At 33.6% G+C, this 26,184-nt stretch overlaps 1 protein-coding gene across 1 annotated transcript in view; it reads left to right on the top strand.

Annotated features, from left to right (window-relative positions):
• Positions 1 to 560: 560 nt before the first annotated feature.
• Positions 561 to 26,184, top strand: part of LOC129216702 (uncharacterized) — a 57,056-nt gene continuing 31,432 nt past the window's right edge. Inside the window, exons 1-3 of the mRNA XM_054850919.1 lie at positions 561 to 1,008; positions 1,118 to 1,244; positions 21,930 to 25,788. Coding sequence (XP_054706894.1) covers positions 942 to 1,008; positions 1,118 to 1,244; positions 21,930 to 25,788 — 4,053 coding nt within the window. The 5' untranslated portion in view covers positions 561 to 941. The remainder of the gene's footprint in view (positions 1,009 to 1,117; positions 1,245 to 21,929; positions 25,789 to 26,184) is intronic.

The following is a 26,184-nucleotide window of genomic DNA, read 5'->3' on the forward strand; positions in this document are numbered from 1 at the left end:
TCATATAACAGTTATTTCTTTAAAATATATAAATAAAACAATAAAATTTTGCTTTTCCCTCGAAATTCTAGTCAAATCTCGTAGCAAGAAATAGTCTGTTGCATTATTTCACACTTCGTTGAACTTTTGTGCATATGAAAATCAAAATTCAAAGGCTATTTATTTCTCCAAAAATATAACTAACAGAAATTGCATTTAAGTTTGCGAAGTATAGCGTTTTCCTTTAACGACCTTCTAAAAAAAATAGTCTGCGTCATTGAAAATAAAAAAAAAAGCTTGGAATGGCGCCATTTTGCCGCGAAGGAAATGGAATGTGCGATAATGCATTTCCTGGCACGCGGCCAAATCTAGTTGCCAAATGGGTCACAAACAAGAATACCAGGAACGACTAACGCAGTGTCTGGGTCATCAACCAATGAAACCTCGCCTTTGCCTGAGCGACTAGTCTCTCCTGAATCGTGGAAGGTCAAAGACGCCTTTGTGCGCCTATCAAGTGACGTCACACATATAAATTGCCACTGAGGGAGAGGATTCGCCTGATTCCTTCGTAGGCGCAACACTTTGCCGCCAAATACTGAGATGGTATGCTGTTGTTTTTAAATTTAAAACTGAAAAAAGAAGTAAAAAATGCAAAGAAACATGAACGAATGTTCAAAATGTTGACAGTAAACGAGAAAATGTTCACGTTTCACCCTGACACAGCGTTGCCTCGATCAATTTCCGCGTCTTGAACAGATTATTTGTGCAACTAAGTATGGCAGCCGTAGTTTGAACGTTGAATCGAGTGTGGAGGTTGTTTTTATTTTTGACATTGTCGTACAATTTGATATTAAAAAAAAAAAAAAATGTGTGACAGTGTATTAGTAAATTCAAATGGCGAACATTCTTTCTTAGGCGATGAATGGTTATCAAAATCACCATCTTAACAACAAAAAAGACTCATGAAATGTGGAATATTATGTTCTGTGAGCTGTCTTGTACATAGTACTCCCGCTGTTTCTTGTGAAGGTATGTTTCAATATTTTATCCCTTGTTATTTATATTTTAAGATTTTATATTCGAAATAAAGGATCAATCTGTTGAAATTCACTGTTTTGTTTTTAAATTTTTAATTCAGTCATGGAACCTTCAGGAGATTCAGAGTTAGAACCACTTCCCGAAATCGGTGAATTAATACTGAAAACGAATGCGGACGTCGAACCCTTTGTAGAAACAACTTCGTCGGATTTGCCTTCTATTTCGGAGTAAGTCTTAAATCTTTCATTCCATTTTGTATAACTTAGTTTACTGTGCTACCTCCTATGAACTATTAATTTACAATTATTTGTACTATGTCCATTGAAGACGAATTTAAAACTATCCAAATAACAGCATTCATTTTCTTGATATATCATTTCAAGAATTCTAGTTGTTCCAGTTTACTGGAAAATTAAAAACAGCAATAACAAGTTGATTCATTTGCATGATGAATTCAAAGGAAAAAGTGTTACTTTAACTGTGTCATCTGTCGCACTAATAATATTTATCCCCTGAAAAATTCAGAAAGATAATTATATGTTTTATCATTTTGACATCAATCACTTTAAGCAGTGGCGCTCAACCTTATTTTATTGGAAGGCTGCACCTCCTATTAAAATGAATCTTGTGGGCCAAAACCGGTATACAATTTGATTATATATAGCATAGAGAAAGATGAAGAAAAAAAGAGAAAATTACAAACCAAGAATTGTTGATATCTTTATAACATGCTTTATTTTAAAAATATATGAAATTACATATTTATGCAAAGTTTTATAAAAATGAAGGAAAAAATTTTTTAGATCGTCATTTTTGACTAATGCTAACAAAGTAGTGCCATGTATTTTTTTAGGAAGTGCAGCAATTTTGTGCCAAAGATTCAGACCCGACTTCGTTTCAGATTGGCCGCGCATTCAGGGCAAACTTAACCTAGCAACATTGTTAAGGCTATGCATATCCTAGGATGCTGCCTGGTTAGGTTTGCCCCAACTATACTTTAGTGTTTTTTAATTTTCATGTGTTCTATTATAATATATTTCTACTGTTGCATTCATTCTATGTCATTCATATGTATACAGTGAACTCTCTCTAGATCTGAACACTCCCAAATGTGAACATCCTGATATTCTAAACACATTTTGATGGTCCTGCCAATACTCCACAACTTAAAAAAGGCTGACCTCTCTGTACTCTGAAAGCTCCTGTATTATGAACGTTATTTTTAACCCCATTCAGTTATTATCTCTCTACACTCTAAACATGTTCACAATTAGTACAAGTACTCTGGGAATTCCTATGAATAAAATTGTAAAACCCAAAATACCTTCTCAATTTTGTCACAATGATTGAAGAATATTAAGAAGATGTAGAGATTAAGAAGAATTTTTTTTCGTGGATATTGGGGTTGCATTTCATAAAATCATTTATCTGAGCAATATGAGCCTGAAGTTTCTGCCACTGAAGTGTATATTTCAAGAAGCAATATGTACCTACAAGCAATATGTCGTTGAGAATCACCCGGAAACCTTTTCATTGAAACAATTGGATGATAACTCGTACTTTTCACGAGGGTGCACAATGCAAAAACATATTAAAATTATTCTTTTTTTAGAGGTATTGTACTGGTAACTGTACTGCAATATTTAAGTTTGTTAGTAAAAATTTTTGAATTAAAAAAAGAGAAAAAACCACCTAAGAAGTGGAAGAGTTTAGGTCCTACTTGGTTTAATCCGACAATGCACTAGCCAATCCGAAATTCAGCACCTCTACTTCAATAAAAGGTATAACTCATTTGGCAAGGTACTGTATATAGTCCATTAATGCAATGGACTCAATTCACCTGATGATGTCACTGCGGGTAGAATCATGGTATTATACGGCATTGTGGGTGCTGTATCAGACAAAAACTCAATTCTCCTGTGTGTGTTACCACATGCATTTTTGCGGCTTATAAACTTTTATTTAAAAAAGTGACTTCTTTCAAATGTTTTTAACTTAGAAATGTTGTAAAAGAATGATGAACAATTCATTTGGTATACGAAATTCTTTGTAATCGCATTTTCCTGATTTTAAGCATCTTGTCTTCTCGTTAGAAATATGGTGAAAACTCGCATTTTCTTTTTATTTATCCATTTTCTCAGCACTTTTTATGCAGTCATAAGTTTGTTTTCGCCATATGCATGTTTACAATGTACATAAAGTCCAGTGACTATAAAATAAAACTAGTTTCTATAGCACTACTACTAACACTGAAGATTGGATGAAAATACTTTCCAGACAAAAATTTGAAAAGAAAAAGACCGTTGCCAAACCCTGAATAAGGTCCATAGAAGACATAGATGCATGAATTATTAAAGTCTCACTCCATACCTGCCAACTTGTAAGATTTAGCCTTACATTGTAAGATTTTTGGAGGTATTGTAAGTTTGTAAGATCTAATGGCATAATTGTAAGATAATTAGGTTTTAGATCTCTGGGGTATTGCTTTTTTTATGAGTTTCCTGTTGTGTTGCTTCAGAAGAATAGAGAAACTGCAGATGAAGAGCCTAAGATAAGCTCCAAAGTGAATTTCGCTCTGTACAAATATATGATTTGCCCGATGTTGTGCTAAAAAGGGAGAGGATGGATAACAAATAGGCTGCTTTGAAGAAATTAGTTGATGTCAATGGTTTATTAAAGTATGAAAGGCTCTTCTTTTCTATGCTTTCCGTGCTAGCCATACCTCACAGCAATGCAGAGTGCAAAAGAATATTCAGGAGTGTCAGAAAGGAGGACAGAGCTGTGCAGTTTTCTCTCTGATAATAACCTGGATAACATTTTAATCATTAAGAACTTACAAAAAAAAATCCTTTTGTTTTGAATAATTTATTGAAATAAAATTTTTGAATGTTGTTAAGTCAGGAACTTAAAAAAGCTTAAGTTCCAGTTAAAGTAGTTTCTGCAAAAGCAGCTAATTGCATTAATTTACGAAAGAAAAAGTAAGATAATACAGCAAGTTATTAGTTTTTTTCCAAAAGAATATTTTTAAAGATTAATATTAAATCATGCATCTTACAGAAAAATATTAGACAATGTTTTAAAAGTGCACACTTGTATTCTTAAATTTTTAAATGCACAGGCCTGCCTTTTTGAAAATAATTGCTTGTTGTAATCCTATACTTCTCTTTTGTGAATCCAGTTTTTTTTATTCTGTGCTGATTAATTAAAGGTAAAGATTTGAAAATATAATGCTTTTAGTTTTAGCAGGTTGTTGTGTGTTGGTTAAAAAAGTGTACAAATACACCCACGGCATGCATTGTAAGATTTATGCTATACAATGAACACCCCCATAATCTGAACACTTTTGTTAAGTGCCTTGCAGAATAGAGAGTACTGTACTTTCTTATTAGGGATTGACCGAACGCATTTTAAAATAAGTTTTTAATTTTTTGTTGAAGTGTATTTCGTACCTTACTGATTTTATGCTTTATTAATCCTACTTTATAAATGGTTATATTTATGTGTTATGATTTAACATTAGAAATCAGTGGTGTCCGCTGGTCTGAATTGGTGAAAATTGCATCGAACCACTGAAATCGAGTGCAAGTAGTCCATGGGACCACTGCTTGATCACCGTCAATTCAGAAATTTCATATTATGTAAATTTTTAAAATTTAATTTTTAAAAGATCTCTTACCAGAATAATGCATCTGAATTTAATTAAACAAAATTGCTGTAAAATATTAAAATAACTTTTTTCGATATGAAATTTCTTTATTGGTGGTGATTGTTCTGTTTACTGGTCTCAAGCCAGTGGATCACCATTAAATCTTCATGCATTCTGGTTCGCAGGATCAGTTATTTTTTCTGAGAATTTCTAACGCTGTGATTCATCTCATTGACTTCGCTGCTCATTTTTCATTCTATTTCTCCACACCTTTAGAGTTAAACATAGACTTTTTCCAATCACTTGTCATATTTTTCATGCGAATTGAGCATGTGGAAATTGGAACACATACAGGGTGTTCGCGTTAGGGTGGTTCAAATTTTTTTTTTTCGAGCTGAAGCCCAGGCCACCCTCTATTTTTTTAGACTTAACTAAAAGTATTATGCTGATATGATGATTGTTTAATTAAACTTATTGTATAAAGTTTCGTATAAAAGCTGATAAAATGAAAGTGATGAAGGTATTGCCCACTCAATTACTGGTTACATTCTCACTTGCACAGCGGTTAAAAACCTTTTTTTTTTTTTCAAAAAATTGCTACTAATTACATTTTAGGTATCTGTTATGTGCCTAACAAGCCAATTAAGGTGTTACCATCCAATACCAATTACTTGAGCATTTACCCCTCTTGCCCCTACTCTTGAGATTAGACTTATCTGTCTTTTTACACATACAGCAGAACTCCAACTATCCAAGCTCCAACTATCTGAATTGCTTTCATAATTTCGGGGGGAAAAAATACTCCAGGAAAAGTGGACTGATGTAACTTTTTTTTTTTTTGTTAATGTAAAAAGTAATCTTTGTTAATTTTATAGTAAATATATTTCAGTAATGAAAGAGTTCTATTTAAAGTGGCGTTATAAAGTCTAGCAGGTGTGCAAGATGGGTGCAATCCAAGGACAAATCTGACTAGATAAAGTGCGAAATGTCAAGAAAAAATGAGAGAATTGTCAATTCTTGTTTAATTGGCACATAAAATGCTGAAAAAATTAGTAAGAGTAATATCATTTTTAAACAAATTGCTAAAAATCAAACTGATAGGGAGTTTATTAAGTAGTGCATGAAATTGGCAGCTGAGAATTCATGCCCCACCCCCCCAAAGCACTTGTTTTCAAAAATTTGTTTACTGTGGCTAGGAGAGTCTAAGAACTTGCTCAGGATATTGAAAACACACAAAAAGATATAGCTTCAAAGTTTTTTTTTTATTGTTATTAAAAGTTCTTTTTTTTAAAAGTAGTTTTTTCTCCCATTTTCAACATAAATATATCATAATTGAATATAATAGACCTTTTTTTCCCCAAAGAAACCCATTTATCCGATTTTTTAATTTTTCAAATGGAATCTGGTTCTAAATTGATTTAGATGGTTGGAGTTATACTGTATTGGGCTTTTGTTGTAAAATTGTTTGCTTTCAGTCTGCTTGTGTAGGTAACTTCGATCAATCCCTAATCTTTATGATGATACCGAAGTAGTTTATGTGTGTATGTATTATTGGAGAATATGAATGATGTGTTCTGATTTCTCACAGAACCTTCGGTGAAGTCCTGCGGAACTCCTGTGGTTCTTCGGAACCCGGAAGCCTCCACAGGGAACGCTAATCTGGAGCCTCATTTTTGGTTCCACCTTCTCTTACTCTCTCCTTTTCTGTCTATTATTTGGAACATCACCTAGGCAGTAGAGAGTATTAAAGGATCTATTGGTAACCACCTGTTTTCATTTTAGGTGTTTCGTTTTATTTTCAAGAATATTTCTTTGCTGTAACTGAATTTCATACATAATTATTTTAGCAACACAAATGACATACTTAATTTCAAAAGATAAAGTATAGAATCAGTAAAGTTTTCTTCATGTTGATTTTTATGTCGGTGCATTTATAAATGAAAGTGTTTTTTAAATAAACTTCAATAGTGGTATTTTGTAGCGATTATTTTGGTATGTATTTTTTTTTTTTTGTAACTTTTCTTTTTATGTTGCAGCATTTTGGTTTTTCATGTTCTTTTTTAGAAAGTGTTGACCTGTATTTCTAACGTGTATTTTTTGTTTTTGTGCACTCTAACTTGATAGTCTGCCTCGCTATGCTGACACAAAATTTGCAAGCTTGAAAATCTGAATTGTTTGTATACAGGCCGCTTTAAAAAATGGATACTAACCATGGGCGTCCATACGCAAAATTTTAAGGGGGGGGGGCTCAGATATTTTCCCCATGGTTTAGCAGGATATTTTCCCCATAGAAACTGATTTCAGTACAGATTAGAGTTATTAAAGTTTGACATTTTTAATTAATTAATTATTTATTAATGGCTGGAGAAGAAATGTTTTAACATTTTTGCAAAGAAGAAAGTACCAAAAGCAAGGAAATTCTGATTTCTAGGGGGGGGACTTGAGCCCCCTCTTGCCCCCCTATATGGGCGTCCTTGATACTAACGTTGTTGCTTCAGAAAAAAAAACTGCTTTAAATTACCCTGGCTTTCACTCTGTTAATAAATTCTTTCGAACACGAATGCCAAGAACAGTGAGGTGGTTCTATAAAGTTGTTTTAGTTTAAGGAGAAATGCCTTAGATCAGCAGTTCCCAGCACATTAGCTGCGGCTCACAGGTGGGCCGTAGGAAGATTTTTACTGGGCTGTAGACATTGGTCTGGATTCTATAAAACCAATATAAATCCTGGGATCTAATATTTTTTCATTACAATTCACTGCTGAGATGTATGTGCCTCTGTGGCTGTTTGCCAAAAAAAAAAAAAAAAAAAAATTACAAAATTAAGAGAACACCTTTAAAATAGAAGATGAAATCTACTGAATAAGATTCATTTGAAGAAAATTACATAAGGGTCATTCCACGTCAAATCAACCACAAAAATGGGATTTTTAACACCCACCGTCTCAGAATTTGATAAAACTTGGTATACTTCATCCCTTTATGGTTTACAAGCACCCCCCTAATTTTTTTTCTTTCAATATCAATTGGTTTTGATTTTATAGCCTTTTGAAATCTGGCGATTTTGCTTTTTTTTATCATTTTTGAGACACAAACTGAGAAGATGTTGTTTATTAAAAAAATTGTTTCTTGGTAACTAATGCTATAATCTTTTTGAAAATTTTTGCACACAATGTAAAGACTTTGAAAATGTTGATACAAAATATCTTAATAGTTTTAGTTTACATGAGAAATTTTTTAAAAAATTAGGAAAGTGAAAATTTTAAATTTTTTTTGTCAAAAAAAGGTGCTGACATAATTCTGAATTTCAACAAGAGGGTCAGCTTTAAAAATCATGATTTTTTTAAAAAAATGATCATGAATATGTGTTCTAACTTATCCACTGAAAAACATTAGGGGACTTTTGAGGGATTCTGCCCCCCCCCCCCCATTCTGAAAAAAAAGCAGGAAACATCATACAATCTCTTCCATATTCTTAAAAACAGAATTGTCAGCAATTACGACAAAAATTCAAATATACGGTGTGTTGAACATTGAACTCAAATGTAAAAAAAAATCTAAGCTTCTTTTTCATTTGAAATAACTTAAAATATGGGGTAGTTCTACCTCAAATCTACTGTAAAAATGGGATTTTAACACGTACCATCTCAGATTTTGATGAAACTTGGTATACTTCCTTATTTTGTGGTAAAAAGCAGCACCTTAGTTTTTTTTCTTTCAATCTCAATGTATTTTGATATTATAGACTTATCAAATTTTTTGATTTTGCATTTTTTTGTCATTTTTAAGACATTCAAACTGAACTGTTGTTTAATAGGAAAAAATTGTTTCTTAGCAACTAATAAATTTACCTTTTTGGAAATTTTCATAAAAAATGCTTAGATTTTGAATATTTTTATTAAAAATATTATAATAATCTTGGTTTATACTAAGAATTTTAAAAAAATTGGAAAAAGAAAATTTTTTATTTATTTATTTTTTTTTTTTTTTTGTGAAAAAAGCCATTGTCAAATTTTTAACATCAGGGTCAGTTTTAAAAATCATGTTTAACAATGAAAAATGATCATGAGTATGTGTCCTAACTTCCCCTATGAAAAAAGTTATGGGTCTTTTAGGGATTCTGCCCCCCCCCCCCCCCCTTCCTTCAGAAAAAACGAAAGCATCATAGAGAAAAGCTCTTCTATGTCTTTGAAAACAGAGTTCCCAACAATTAATTTAAAAAAAAATTAAATATAAAGTGTGTTTAATATTGAAGTCAGATATATAAATTTAATATTCAAGCTTTTTTTTAATTTGAAGTAATTAAAAATTGTTTAAAATATAGACATTCTGAAAATAAGATATCATGAAATTTAAAAGCTACAGACAACAATATCTGCATACAGATTACTGCATTTTAGTTAAGACAAAGGAAAACAAAAATTAAGTCTTAACACCAATTCATAATCATGCAGTTTCTAGCACTTTCAGGATCCCCCCCCCCCCTCCCACCGCCACCCTTATGTTTGAGAAGAATTGCTATAGTTGAACTATTTTTCATTTTAGTGTTGATGATGTGCAGCAACAAATTCATCCTTTTCATTTCTTGAAATTACAGTTAACACCCCTTAAAAGTTAATAGCCTGATTGCTTAGTAATAATACGTTCTAAATAAAGTAAATTACCTTCCCCCCTCCCTTCATAGCAAATGAGGAAATAAATTGCACCTCTCATATTCAATGGATTTTTATATATTTTTTAATGTGAATAAGAAACCAAATTAGTATTTGCAAGGGAAAAAAAAACAATATTTGTCCGGATGCCCCCCCCCCCTCCACCAACATAACTTGCATCTTTTCCTCAACTGCTTTTGGGGGTGTACACTAGTGCAATGCAATTAAGTGCAATAAATAGAATAGAGAAAAGAAATTGGTATAAAATGTGCTAATTCAAACTACAGCGGAACTTCCATAACTCGACAAACCAAGGAAACATGAAAAAATTTCAACTTAAGTGGATGTCAACTTACTGGGGTTCCAAAATTTTAATTCCTAAAGAGTTTCTGTGAGTATCGCTTACTTACTGACGCTTAATATTCACATTATGAAAACTAATTTTAGTAAAGAAATTTTCTATTCTTTTCGTTTTCTTTCTTTGAAAAGTATATAGTAAAATCAATAATATATTTGAATATATTGTGAAGAATAAATACATAATTGTTGAAAAGAGATAAAAGTTCTTGTTAGTCATGTCTGTTAAAGATAAAAAGTCCTGCTCACACTTGTTTAGAATACAGGTATAATGGTGCCTTCTTTCTCTACAGTTTGGTATATTTTATGCTATGCTTTTAGAATTGCACTAATAGCACAGAGTGGTTGCTTACTCCCCTGGATAAAAGATAGAATTCTCTAAAAGAGATTTCCTAAAACTCTGAGAAAAAGTTAATATGAAAAAATGTTGGTAGCAAAAATTGAACTAGAATAGCAATTGGATGCAGACTGATAGGGGGTTCTCGCAAATGTGTGTCAAGTTAGATAGATTTTCAGCCATTGAATTTGCACTGGGCCAATCCTAAGAAAAATGAATGTCCAGTTACAGGGGTTATCAATGTGTCCAGTTACTGAAGTTTCACTGTATTTAAACAGAAATATTTAGAGTAGAATGTTTATAAATCATTTGTATAAAATAAAAAATGGCTTTAAACAACATACCGCCCTTCAGGGGTGAATACAGAAAACAAATCCATGTTTCAGTTTGATATTAGATTAATGAAACAAGTTAAAAGCTCTGCGAACTAGAAGTGTCTAGCTTCGAATTTGTCTTTTAGTCCGTTCTTTGCCCAGTTGGTTAGAGAAATCATTTCTGGACAGATATCAAATTTTTACTTGTATTTGGCCTAGATCTGATTACATACAACACAACAATTAGAATGACATACGTTTTTTCTAATCTTCTTAGTAGGAAAACAGACGTAATTTAGAAGGAATTTAAGAACTATGAGCTGGTATTTATAGGATTTGTAATACTTTGTGTTAATTGCTTAGTTATAAATTAGAATTAGATGATTTTTTTTTTTAAATTTCTATGTTGTCTTAATGCATACTAAACAATTTTTAGTATGCATAAATTGTTGTAGGAAAATTTCGAATTTCGTGATAACCTGTTTTTATTGTTTATTATTAATTTATTTAATTAACTACTTTCAATTCAAAAAAATCTTGAGTATTAAAATGTTTAAATTTGGGTTCAAATAACAATGTATGTCATTATTCAAATTTTCTTTGATGCTATTAGTAATTAGCTAAGATTGTAAGATTGAGATCGATTTTTTTCTTTTATCAAAATAAGGGGGGCAAGGGGGCAGAATCCCTCAAAGTCCCCTAAAGATTTTCATTTTATATGTTAGCACACATGTTACTGATCATTTAAAAAAATATATAAATTATTTTAATTTAGACCCTCATGCCAAAAAAATAATATTTTGAAAATCATTTTTTTATTGAAAATTTTTTAAAATTTTTAGTTTAATTTTTTTAATTGCTGAATATAAATTTAGATTTTTGATATATTTTTTTCTAAAATGCTTGAAGTCTTAATGTAGAATGTGAAAATTTTCAAAAACTTTTTATCTTTAGTTGTTGAGAAATAATTTTTTTTGCAAACAGCTGCAGTTCATTCTGAGAGAACTGTGAATGACAACTAACGCAAAATCTCAAAACTTTGAAGGGTCTTTGAGGTTACTTAGGACTATGAACCATAGAAGTATACAAAGTTTCATTGAAATCTGAGATGGTGGGTGTTGGGGTGTGGTTGAACTGACATGGAATGACTCATAAGAAATTGAAATTAACCTCTAATTACGAATACTCGTTAGTTAACCTATCACTTCAACAAACTCTAAAACCATCTGTTAAAACAAGGTCATTGGTATCGTTCCATTATAAAGTTATATTTCCCATAGGGAGTTTTACTTGTATAGTTATTTGGTAGTTACTGGGCCTCAAGTTTTGCTTTTACAAAGCTGGTGGGCCGCACTGCAGAAAAGTTTGGGAACTACTGCCTTTAAATTAATTGGGGAGTGATGGTGGAAGTTTAAACATTTGCATTATGTTATTCACAACAAAGCATACTGGTTCAGAGAGATTTATTTAACAGTGCAGGTTTTAAAAAGCAGACTGAAAGCAGAGTGGTCACTCACTCTGGAAACCTGGAAAACAGAATTCTCATGGAATTTTGAAATACCAATGGAGAACTAAGGGAAATATTGAATTTACTTTTTTGATGAAATTAAATTTTAAGCAAATGAGCTTTAAATTGTTCATTTATTTATTTTTGTTGAATATTTTATATTATTGTACATTTAGAACCTTAAATCAGTTTTTTTTCCGCTTTTCTCTTTTTTAAATGCTATTTTGTGAAGGCGGGGGATGTTTTGTCCATATGCTTGTAGTTGAAACTCATTTAAAAAGAAGAAAATTAATGGTTATATTATTTTATATCTTTTGATTTAGTAGGAAAGTTATGCGGAACAATAGAAATTTATGGTGATATAGCTTGACCACAAAAAGAAGGCAAATGACGTTAAAGCAAAAGGGTAGTTCTTAAAAGGTGGGAGCAAACACAGACCTCAACTTTGAAGCTTTAATACCAAAGAACTTTCATTTTAATTAACTCAAAAAATTTTGAGTTAAATTATAATACTGTATGGAGACAAGAATTGACATTAATTATGGAAAAAATACTCTTCAAATACCCTTAAAAAAAATATTTTCTCAGCTAAAAGGCACATTTTTGGAAATTCAAAATGTTGACTGAGCAAATGAACCATCAAAAATAAATTTCCATACGTTTCAGAAAAAATTGAGGGTATGAATCTCAAACTGAATAATTTTTTGATAAAATTTTCCACAAATTACAAAAGTAAAGACATATTATTTACTTTGTAAATGCTTTTAGAAAAAAAGGAAGTTGGAAGTTTGATGAATGTCTAAATATTACGATCTGGACAATGCTATTATTTGAGAACTAAATACATGATTTATATGTTTTAAAGGTATTTTTCGATCCTCAAAATCAATTTTTAATTATTTTAGAGTGTTTTCATATGTTTTTTATGCAGTATCTTTGAAGCAAAATCATTTTTCTTAAACATATATGTGACATGTCCAAGTTGCATTACGATCTAGACGCAGATAATTCGTCCATTTATTCAATATTAGAAATGATCTTCTGTCTTGTAACCTTAATAAAAAAAAGGCTATTATAATGTTAATTTCTTTAATCCATTGGTATTTTGCACAATTAATACGTTATGCAATAAACATTACATAAATAACAGTAGAAACACAAGTTTTGATCGTAACGAACACATTTAAAAAGCGGCAAAAATCACCAAGCAAACCCTGAATGGCGACAACTCAGTAATTTTCCTCTGAAAACCTGGGAATCTCAGGGAATTTGAGTTTGTTTGGAGAGTGGCAATGCATTGATCAATGAAGTTAATCCAACCTTTCTTTTTTCTCCACACTCTACCAATAAAATTAAAAATTGAGCCAAGAAATACCCAGATATAGTAGAAACTATTAGTACAAAGCTGTATACTGCCGCATTTCATGTAAAATTTACTCCAGACGTACATGTACCAAGGGTCTGGCCAGAAGATATTTGGGTCCGTTAACGGACCCTTCACAAAAATCTGATCAACCAAAACGGACCTTTCACAAAATTCCGATCAAACAAAACGGACCTTTCACAAAATCCCGATCAAACAAAACGGACCCTTCACAAAATTCTGATAAACAAGATCGGATCTGTCAAATTGTTTATTGAAAGAGCAAATCTGAAAGCAAAATAACGCATATTTCTGTGTATAAACCGATAATTTTTGGAACCTTTTTTTAAGTCAAAGTAGAGGGATCAGCTTACACAAAATCGGCTAATTTTGAAAAAAAAAAACAAAAAAAACCGGCACTCTTGGAATGCTGCAAGCGATAAAAAATGGCTACTGCCAAATAAATATAATGGTTGTTTGTTTTATCACAGCTAATTAGCAGCGGTGTTTTTGAAAAAGCACTGTTAAGCACTTTTCTCCGCTCATGATTTAATAAACAATAATAATATATATCTGCGAAATGAACTTAGAACTGCAAAGGGATAGTAAGGGTGAGGAAAAAATATGATCGCTTCAGATAGTGTTACCAACTTCAAAATTATCACAACTTAGCGTCTGGCGTTGAACCTTTATAATGACTTGATTAGAAAATATTCTCATCATTTTGCCAGCTTGTCAATATTTGCGTTTTTACGGTGCGGTGCGATGTTTGTTATTTTGGGAGAAATTTATATGGGTTTTGATTTTTCGATGCTAACAAGGATGATTAACTTTAAATAAACTCTTTTAATTACCGTTTTTTTTCTTTAGATGTCTACATTTTGAAAAATGCAATCTTTTAACATCCGATATGAGAATCACATTTTGTTCTTTTTTCAAGCTAACTTCGCTTTATTAGGATTCAAATAAATGAAAAGTCTCTTTATTTCTGTTAGAACTCTCATTTCAAGTTTTTAAAGCAAAATTCCATTTTCTGTTATGAGTCAAAACTTAAAATGCTAAATAGATGGTTTATTTTATTTTATTTTTTGGGTCAACTGTGTCCAAAGATATTAATGATATGTTTATTATAGGACTCTAAAATGCAATTTTAAAATAATTTTATCAAAAATATTTCTTTTACAAGCTGTTTTTATACTTTTGATGCCTTCACTTTGAGAATTGCGATCTCTTTGCATCCGCTATGGGAATCCGATTTTTCGAATTTTTAATAATTATTACGCTTTGTTAAGAGGTAAACGATTGAAATATTTTTTTATTTTTGTTAAAATCACGGAATTTAGAAGTTTTAAACCAAATTCTGTGCTTTTTAAGAGTGTCTTGGGTCAAAAAGTTGAATGCTGAACCCTATTTTGAATTTTATTTTATTTATTTATATTTTTGTTACAATTATTTTAAGTACTGTACAGAAATATATCTAGTATAATTTAACATAATGTAGAATGGTAGATAAATATTGATACTTAAAAGAGCGATGCCCCCCCCCCCCCCCCCCCCGCCAAATATCAGAAAAAAAATCCAGAACGATTTTCTCAACGTAGAAGAGGAAAACACTCAACTTTAAGTTTAATTGATGCAGTTTGTGCCATCTCTAAATTCTAAAATTTCGTTTTAACAAAACAAAAAAAAAAATTTTTTTTGCGAAATTTTTTGGTTTTTCACAAAATTAATTCATTTTTCACAAAATTATTTGATTTTTCACAAAAAACGGACCCTGTGAAAAATCCTGGACACCCCTGTGTACCTGACCTCTCTCTGCAATTCAGTACAATGTTTTTTGTTGAAAATTTTTAAGATGAAATTTAAGATTATTCTTGGGGACATTTTTCAGAATTAAAGTATTTCAATTTTATAAGCTCTGAAACTAAGTTGAGATGTCACCCACCAGATAGGTGTCACCCGGGGGGGAGGGGGGACTTGATACCCTTCCTCTCAAGAAAATTTTTTTGATTTAGCAAAAAAGTATTTTTTTCTCTCTCTAAACGTTTTCTCGCACTCTTCTCTGTGCTTTCAAAAACTGAAAGCACAGGATTTGATCATCTATTTGTTAAACATTAAAAGGGAGCAAATTAATCCTTTACAATTTTTTTAAAAAATGGGATTTTTAAGTAATCTTACTCTAGAAATCGCAACTATTAGATAATTTTATTTTCAAATTGAATTTCTAACATTGTATGCATCTTAAGTTTATAATACAAATAAATACAAATACAAATACAAAAGTGACGACAAGCAACAGGCTCTGGGCCCAGCTAGACTGGTCCTAGTCAATTTACAATCCCCAGTGAAGATCAATGGCTCTCTTAAAACTATCTACTCCCTTGCTCATTACCACCTCTTCCGGTAAACTGTTCCAAGGTTCCACTACCCTGCTAAAATAATAACTTTTCCTAATATCCATGTTAGCCTGAGATTTAAATAGCTTAAAACCAATGACCCCTTGTCCTGTTTTCAGTGCTAAACTTCAGCCCCGTAACATCTTTCATTTTAATAAATTTAAACAACTGAATCATGTCCCCTCGGTCTCTTCTTTGCTCAAGACTGTAAATTTTTAACCTTCTAAGCCTGGAATCATAGTCTAAGTGAGAAAGTCCATTTATTAGCCTTGTAGCTCGCCTTTGAACCCTTTCCAATACATTAATGTCTTTCTTAAGATAAGGAGACCAAAACTGAACAACATACTCCAAATGAGGTCTTACCAAACTTCTATATAAGGGCAGAAGAACTTTAGATTTGTTTGAAATAGATCTATTGATAAACCCAAGCATCTTATTGACCTTGTTACTAGCAATGCTGCACTGTTGACTAAACTTTAAATCCTGACTTATTAAGACCCCCAGATTAGTAACTTTGTCTGCCTGACTAATGACTGAACCTTGCAAATAATAACTTGTACACTTATTTCCATGTCCTAAATGTAGCACTTGACATTTTCCAACATTAACAGCCATACCCCATTTATCAGCCCACTCCGTAATATGATCTAGATCCTCTTGCAGCAGATTTGCTTGTTTTTCATTTTCTACAGTTCCCATAACTTTGACATCATCAGCAAAACAATTCATGTTCCCAGAAATATTTTTGTGAATATCGTTCATAGAAACAATGAACAAAACAGGCCCTAACACTGATCCTTGAGGAACCCCGCTTAAAACCTCACTCCAATTAGAGTAATTTCCCCTTACAACTACCCTTTGTTTCCTTCCGGTCAGCCAGTTTTTTACCCAAATGAAAGTTTTCCCTCCTATTCCTATATCAGCTAATTTGCTAAGTAGAGCAACATGCGGTACCTTATCGAAAGCTTTTTGAAAATCAATGTAAACAACATCTACAGGCTTCTTATTGTCCAAAGCCATGGTAACTTTGTCATAGAAATGTAATAAATTAGTTGCACAAGATTTGCCTTTCCTGAAACCATACTGAAAACTAGTCAATAGATTATTAGTGTCTAGAAAATTTACTATCTTAATTTTTATCAATGTTTCAAAAATTTTGCAAACCACCGAAGTTAGACTCACAGGTCTATAGTTTCCCACACTCCCTTTAGACCCTTTCTTGAAGAGCGGTGTAATGTTAGCCAGCTTCCAGTCCTCTGGCACTGTCCCCCGAGTTATAAGAAGCATTGAAAATATTTTCGATTACATCTGCTAATTCCTCTGCACATTCAACTAAAATTTTTGGATAAATATTATCAGGTCCCGGAGCCTTAGTCTCTTTAATTTTTTTCAAATGAAGTAAAACGTCATCCCTGGAAAATACAAAGTCCTCAAGCTGTACTATAGATTGTGTCTTGTTGGTGTCAACTGTTGAGATACAGTTATCGTTAAAAACACTCGAAAAAAAGTTATTAAGAACGTTATTAATATCACTATCGTCCTGAATTAAAATTCCGTGCTCATCAACCAGTGGCCCAATATGACTATTTCGAACTTTCCCCGAATTAGCGTATGCAGAAAACCTCTTAGGATTCCTGTTTATGTTATCTGCCAGTTTTTGCTCCAACTCTCTTTTCTAAATCCGTACCAAATACTTAAATTTACGCCTTGCCTTACAATATTGGAGCCTATCTGCACTGTGACCAGTTTCTCTAAACCTATGAAAAGCAGCTTGCTTGTAATTTAGAGCGTCTTTAGTTTCCCTGGAGAACCACATTGGCCAAATTTTGGTGTTGACACCCTTTCTTCTAAAAGAAACATAATCCCCAACCGTTTTCGCTAGGTTTTCCTTAAACTCTGCCCATTGAAGATTCACATCGCTATTGTCCAATCCCGAAGAAAAAATTGTTTTCAAACTCTGCCTAAGTGCCACAAAATCAGTATGTCTGAAATTGGGCACAAACCTAAAATTCTGTACTTTGTGCATGTCAAATTTAATCCCAAACCTAATACTGTTGTGGTCACTGTCTCCAATGTGTTCCCCTACACATAACCCCTGAACAGAACCTTCCATATCACAGAAAACTAGATCCAAAATCATGTCCTGTCGAGTACCCTGAGTTACAATTTGATCTAAAAAACTCACCAATTATTTTCAAAAATTCTTCTTCTCTGCTATTACTATGGTAAAAATTATTCTAATCAATTCCTGGAAAATTAAAATCTCCCATTATAATGACTGACCCCTTGCTTGAAATGTCACTAATAATACTAAACAACTGTTCATCTTGACCCTGGCTTAAGTTTGGTGGCCTATAAATGTTCCCTAAACATAGTTTATTGCCCTTATTGCTCATCAACTCCAGCCAAATCATATCAATCTCATTAGGTGTATCATTAATTACCAATTCATTGCAAGTTAAAGTGTCTCTGACATAAAATAAAACCCCACCACCTCTTTTACCTACTCTATCTTGTCTAAACAAATTGTACCCAGCAATAGATAATAAATCATCATCACTTTCGGTAGCCCATGTCTCGGTAACTCCAATAATATCCAACCTTTCGTCTATTGTTATGCTTTTCAATTCTTCCATCTTGTTCCTAATACTACGAGCATTTGCATAAAAAACCTTAAGTAAGCCCATCTTTCCTTTATTTAATGCTGCGCGATTATTTGAATCCCAACTGTTAAAATCTTTTCTCTTACTAGCCACCATATTTCCGTTTCTACTAAAATCCCAATAGTTAGTACCCATTCGAATTCTACTCCTTAAAGCATGCCCCCCATTCCAACTTAGTTTTTTGATTCTGAATCCTCTAAAACCAAACCACTAACCATTTTGACTCTCATAGAGCTCAGATGCAGGCCATCCCTAGCAATCCAATTGCGTTTACATTTACTCCACACATCAATAAACCTGATACTACGCTTAACGCAAATTTCCTTGAGTACCAGGTTCATACACCTAGCCCGTTGGTTTAACCAGCTCCTATGCACTCCATACCTGGGAAGCAAACCAACCACTTGGACATTTGCCGAACAGTTGGTTGCTTTGTCCAACAGGGAATCCCATTCCTTTGTAAACTCATCGTTGTTACTATGGCCTACATCGTTAGTTCCCACCCACAAAGTAACTACATCCTCTTTTATTAAATACCCCCTTCTTTTCAGCAACCCTATTTACATCTCTCACCCGAGCCCCTGACAAACAACATCTAGCCACCTTACGTCTAACTCTGCCTATTGAGTTTCCCACCTCACGCACCATTGAATCTCCCAAAATTATGCCCTTTGTTTCCCAATCTGTTGCCTCAGCAATAACTTTCCCCTTTACCTCTGGAATATTCCCACTATCTAACACACAGCTAATGCCCACCTCCTTTTTACTAACTTCCTCCTTTGCCTCTGGAATATTCCCACTATCTAACACACAGCTGATGCCCACCTCCTTTTTACTAACTTCCCCCTTTCCCTCTGGAGAGTTTACCCCATCTACACTCCTACAGCCTAATGCTAACTCACCCTCCAAAGTAAGCATCCTAACTCTGATTTCTGAGAGTTCAACACAGTTAGTGCAAATGAAATCCTTCTCAGGCACATCCTTCCCCTTAAACAAGCAGAACATAAAATACAACGCAAAAATTTTATTAAAAAAATTAATATTTCAATCAACATTAAGGGGTGTTTCCCCCCTTCCCATGAGGTGAGGGGGTGAGTTGAAAAGAATTTTTTTTTTTTTAAGTCGGAGTGGGACATTTTAAAATCCTGGAGTCTGAGTCTGCTATTTTTCTTCCGACTCCACAGCCCTGGTATCAACGAAGCACTTAATATTCCAGATCTGCCGGTGATGAGGCTCTCCTCTCCATATGTTCATGTGATAACGGAAGAGATATGGGGTATGTGCTTGTTGTGTGATAGATTCTCTAACACAGTAATATAGTATTTTATATATACATGTTAGGACTCACTTACGCCCCTACCTCCCCCGCATAGGAGGGTTTTAACGTTGCACTAATAGTTGTCGCTAAGAACAAGTTTTTACCATCCGGTTAGTTTTTAACAGAAGTAATGCCAAATTTGCTATGTTATCAGGACTGTAAAAATTTGAAGAGAAATTAAGTGTAGATTATTCATAGTATGTGGAAAAAAAATAATTCAACTCATATTGCTGTCATTACAAACACAAGAAATAAAATGTCTATATGAACATGAAAACGAAATTCATTAAATTTTCAGGAATGACTGCATTTGTGTTATAGTGAAATTTTAAGTTGGCTAATGTACAAAAAACAACTAAAAAATGAGGACACTTTTTACATCCTTACGAATATTATAAATGCGAAAATGACTTTGTATATTTGGTTGATTCTTTCGTCCCCTAACTATTCAACAGCTCATCATGAAATTTGGTACATATGCATTGTTAGGGGTGCAGAACAAAACATAGGCTAACTTTCATCGAAAGAAAAAGAAAAAAAAATCCAGATTTTTATTCTAATTTAATCGAAAATCATTCATTTGCGAGTATCTTATCGAAGAAAAGTCATATTTGTTTGACTTTTGCAGCATTTTAAAGTCGTTAAAAAGCTGCACTACATGAACTTTACCAAAATTTACACTAGAGCACCCCATAATTCATTTTAAGTTGATTTCTTATTCTAAAACAAGGCTTATCTTCACTTTTAAAGTGTCTATGGTTTCTGGTCACAGAATTAGAATTAAATACAGTTGAATTTTTGGTTCATAGCACATGATATTTACATGAAGAAAAGTAATAATAAACAAGCATAAAGAATTTAAAAAAAGGAAATTTACGTTTTTAAATAAAATATCGTCTGTTTCGTAATCATAGTCAACACCATGTAGGTATGTATGTACACCTACATTAACATCACTGTTTTTATATGGCACACCTACATTTTTGTATCCGTTTTATTTTTGTATTAAAAGTTTTGTTGAAGTTTTTTTCTTTTTTTTTTAATCTTGAAAAAATCTTGATTAGAAAATGTAGGATCACTAAGGGTTGTTGTACTTTTCCTGCTATGCAGCATTACAAATCCTGAAATTTCTCTTCAACAAGGTATTAATTTTATGAGGTAGGGGAAGATCGTGTACTTTGAGCGCCCCCAGCTATCTCTGTCATTTGGGAAGGGAAATTTGTATGAACGTGGAAAATCGACGCACATGTTGTGGCAGCACTGCTCCTGTGTTTCAGTCGCCATTTCAGTTTTATGTAATAATAAAACAAACAAAATTTAGAAAGTAAATTTCTCTCGCCCAAAACGTAACCAATTTTTACGTGGGTCAGGTGCTTGAAGCTAACCACAACGACCAAACGACTGTGAAGTTTTTGCAAAAGAAGAAAAATGTTTTTATACAGCAGTTGATTGAAGACATTTGTAGAGTGAGGGTTGCAGATCTTATAAAAGTATTAATTACCTCTGCTCCACAGGCGAGGAGAGATCCAATTTACCATTATTTTTGATGGGATCACTTTTTATTAGCTGCAGTGTGATATAAAGTCAAAAATAGTGATTGACTGGTTTATTGCCCAAAGTACAATCAAGGGTGCCTAAAATACAACCCTTGATTGCAGCTTGGGCAGAAAATCACTTTTTTGAAAAAAAAATCACCAAATAAAAAATTTCAAAAATAAATAGAAATCTAACAAGCAGGAGAACCAGTAGAATCAAAAACCATTTGTTTTACATTGCATTGGCATGCTAAAAATTAGCATTGAAAAAATACTGCCCAAGGTAAACAACCTTCCTCTCCTTTAATAACATTCAAAAGTAAAACATTTAAAATATAAAATAGTTATAATACTTGATTATTGCTCAAATATCTGACACATTAAACAATGTTTAGCAACTCGACCTGTTTAAGTTTCATGTATTTGTTGCAGGACATGAAAATTAATATTTAATTTTTGGGAAAAATCTTATTTTCATCTGTGTAAAGCTATGAAACCCAGTATTCCATGAAACACAGTTACAATGCAAATCCTATTATAATGCAGTTATACTGTTATGTTGAATTGTAACAAATCAAATTATCTTGTTTTTATTCATTGTCTTTTATCTATGTTCCTGCATATTTTTCTTGGTACTTTAATTTTTTTTTCTGATTAAATTATTTAAATTGAAGAAATATTTGAACTCTTATCATCCCTGGTTATGAAGGTATAATATGACAAAAATCTGTAAATAAAATTAAGTGTGCAATAAGTAACTGTAGAGCACACATCGTGTATTTTGATTTTTGGTTCTATTAATTTTAATAGTAGAAATTTTATTTCAGGCTTATTGAGGAGTTCAAGTGCAAGCCTTGCGTTGTGGTCTTGCACAGATTGAATCCTGATGAAATTGAATTACATACTAAAAGAGTGCTCTCATCTCATGCAGATGGCTTGGAGTTGGACCTCTTGAGCACATCTTGCAGACTTGAAAAAAAAACAATCCAGAAACAAAAACTGTTTGAAAAATATAAATTGTCCAGACAAAATTTCAGAAAACGTAAAAGATCACAAGCACATAAACATGGATCAGACGAGTTCTTTTCCGAAGCAGAGTTTGAGGAACAGAATTCAAGGCATTTGAAAAAAAGAAAAGGACGAAATCGGAAGCGTCTTACTTATGAAGACGATGTGGAGTGGTCACCAGACAGCTCAAAACATATGTATGCTCCCAGTTACAAGACAAAAGTCAACAAAGCTACAAAGATGTTACGGCAGAATGCTCGAAGGAAAATTATTGATAGTGCTTCCAGTGATAGTGAGGATGGATACTATTGGGAAAAATTTGGTCACAACCAGGAAGAAAGTAAAATGAACAAAACGGTTAGCAATTTTCCTGTTGAAAGAGCTAATCCAGTATCCGACAAGTTGGGGGGAACAGAAAGCAATCCAGGAAAGTATGATGTGCTGTCGCAAATAATGCAAGATATGGATAACCAGCACAATGGGATGGCGAAGAGGAAATTTAATGAGCATAAAAAAATAAATTCATTCACAAAATGTAATCTCAGTCCAGAGAAAAGACAAAAGCGTAAAAGAAAAATCAGTGTCATGGGTGGCAAATTTGTGCGTTCCAATTCAAATTCCAACACTGTGTCTAGTATAGTGGAGGACATTGTTAGTCTAGTGTGTTCTGCTGCAGATACAAGTGGAAAAAAGACAGTTTCTAACATTACCATGAAAATTTGTCGTTCTTGTGGCACACCATTTTCAAATTCTCAGGCTAATGAGCAATTGTGTATCATTTGCAAAGATTTCACAAAACGTAATAGCTTTTCTAAGAGGGTAAAAGGAGTAAAAACTAATCACCAGAAACTAAATAAAGGTTTCCCGAAATCGCCGAAAAGTAAAAGTAAAGTGAAAAACAGGTTACTTAAAGTTGTTCCTAAATGTGATATGCAAAGACTGCTCTATGGCGATAAAACTGATAAGTTATCTTTGGAAAAAGGGTATAACCATTGCAAAACCATTACTTTATCTACACAAAATAATGAAAAAATATTAGATATTTCAATCAAGTCTTCTGATCAGTCTCAGAGTTCAGACACAGTTTTAAAAAGAGGTAAAGGTCCGGGGTCAAAGAAAAATGCAGCAAAAGGTAAAAAACTTCAAATGAACCAGAAAAATAATCAAGTTACTAACAAGAAAACCAAATGTACTTTAAAGGAAGTTAAAGCTAACCCAGGAAAATTTTCTAGTGTTGTAAATTCTGATTCAAAGTCGGAAGCAAACCTGTCACAAAACCATGTTTCATTGACTAATGTTGGCAAAGGTTTGTTTTTGATGACTTTTCCCGAACCTGATAAAGAGCTTAAAATGGAGGGAAACCTCTCAAAATTATCATCTAAAAAAGAAAACAAAGTACTGTCAAAAATGACTGTTACTGAGAGTAAATCATCTAATGCATCTGCAGTGGACATAGCTGGAAAAAACACTTCAGGCTCTGGAAAAAATGATAATCTTGAAATACCCCCACTGCCAACTGTGGTGGTTGCAAATTATGCTGGTGATGATGCAGGAGAATTTAGCTTATCAAGCATCTTCTATCAGAATGATTCAACCGCACCTACAAGACCACAGTTAATTCCTAAACCTGTTCAATCACAATTAATTCCTAAACCTGTTCAACCACAATTAATTCCAAAACCTGTTCAGTTAAATGTTGTGGTTAATAGGCCCCAACTGTCCATCACGCCTGTATTGACAAGGAATTCATCACCTTTAACCACTTCAATTCTTCCCAATCTTCTGACAACCTCAAGCTATATGCCTACTTCAGTCAGACCAACAAGTGTTTTAATTCATCAACCTGCGACTAATATTACTTTGAGTGCTCCGTCTGGGCCATTGATCATTAATCAAGGAAATACCTTGTGCAGAGTAACAAATACAAACACTTGTTTGTCCAACATGTTAACCTCAAACATTCGCATGCAAAATAATTTGCCTGGCCAAATAACACTAGTTAGCAATCCGTATCCTGATTTTTCAACAGCTGTAAGTGGATCATTGAGTTCCAACAATGAATCGCAATTGAAAATTACAAGTGTGGGAACGGTAAGAACTTCTTACGAAATACAGAATAACCGTTTAAACCCATCAGAAATGTATTTAAGTGCTGAAACTGGTGAATTCTTGCCTAAAAATAACACTGCTCTTTCTGGCACTAGTCATTTGTGTAATGAAATTACTGCACAAAACAAATCTAACACCACCTTGGAAAATGCATCTCCAAAAGGAGAGACCGATTTGAAATTAAATCAGAAAGAGTCTAATACCAGTGTCAAAAGACAAACTGGTACAGCAAATGCATCTGAAACCAGTGAAAGTACCCCTAAATATTCACCATTTAGTGCTGTCTATGAAGAAATAGAAGCAATAGGTGTTTTAGCTGTTTTAGATCTTGAAAGTAACCCTCGTCATTTTCTTAATATGCGTTTAGAGCTAGCTAAAATTGCGTTGCAAAATGCAAGAAGCAGTTCTAGTGACAAAATTTCTAATTGTGAGTTCCAATGTCGCATTTTGGAAATTGCTCAAAAATGGTTGCGGCAGTATGGGTCATTTCAAAGAGTATCTGATCATCTCTTGGGGAAAGATAATCTAATTAAAATTAAAAAAGAAATACTCGAAGAAGAGGAAGAAGAAGAACAAGAAGATGGCCGCTCTTCCTGTGCTTTTTCCAAAAGTCCAGCATCTTTTTCCTCATCCACAGACAACTCTTTGCATACTGTACCACAAAACTCTTACAGTAATCCGTCACCTGCAGCTGGTCCTCTTGAGAGACTCGAGACTCAGATAGCCTCAATAAATCATCCTGTGCTCCCAGACTTTGAGCCCAGCTCTATCATGCATCATTACCCTTCTGCTAGTCTTGGTGGTGCTGCTGCTGCCTCTGCTCCAATGACTCCCAGAAATGATTTTGATTCTCGAATGACCCCATCTAGAGGTAGCAGTGGCCCTCGAACTCCAGCAAGGCCTGAAAGTGCCACTTTGCAGGTGGAAGAACTCACTGCAGCTCAGATCAAGCAGGAAAAATTTGAAAATGCTATTTCACCTTCTTCCCGGTGTGCCTTCTCCCAAAGTACCACTCCTATTTCTAGTCAAACTATCACTACCCAGATTGCAAACCCTTTGAATGCCATTGCTTCTGTAGCAAACATGCCGATTATCAGCAGCAGTATTGTTGCTCAGCAGCTGAACCAGCAATCGATGCATCAATACCGTGCCAGGGAAATTCCTCCAAATAGGACAGCCCCTTTTGACACCAGCCAGAATCTGGCCCGTGCCCTTCTCACCATGAATCCCAGGCCTCCAAGTGGCAATGTGCTCAATGTTCAGCAAGTCTATCTCCCGGGAAACGCTGGATATCTGCGAGCTCCCGCCCCAGTGCCTTCCACATTGAGTTCTAATAACTTTGTGTTGAGACAGAATGCCTCTGTGAATGTTACAAGTGGACAAATTGTGGTGAACAATAATGCACAGATGAGCTCTCAAGCATTGTATCCAGTGCTGAGCAGCGCAGCAAACCAGCAGGTGTACAACACAAACCAGCAGACGTACAACTCAAATCAGCAAGTCTATTACACTCCTCAGGTGTCTACCAGTCTGGTCCCTTCGCCATCCTCCTATGTTGTGCAAAACAAGGTGAGCCACCCACATTTCATGTCCTTGCAAGAAGCTATGTTGTACAATTCCTTCACGTATTGCTGAGTTCCCGGGAATCGAAAAGTGTCTGCAATCTCTCCGCTAGGGTAAGAGTTCTGCTTGCTTGAGGTGATGGCCTCCAGAGAGATCTCTTGCCCATTTAATGTGGCCAGATTGACAGAGAAGGATTTTTTCATGGTAACTATTGAAATTTGTAGGTGTTTTAATCTCATGTACACAAAAAGTCATTGTTATATAATCTACTTCAGATGTTGGAACTCTTTTTTTTTTTAATCAAGAAATTAATAAGTGATCTCAATTAAAGACTTGGTTTTTGTTTCACCTTAAACTAATCCTATAAACAAGATCTTTAGCCGGAAGTAGTAGTGTTTGTAC

Source organism: Uloborus diversus, chromosome 2, assembly GCF_026930045.1.
Source record: "Uloborus diversus isolate 005 chromosome 2, Udiv.v.3.1, whole genome shotgun sequence".
NCBI lineage: Eukaryota > Metazoa > Arthropoda > Arachnida > Araneae > Uloboridae > Uloborus > Uloborus diversus.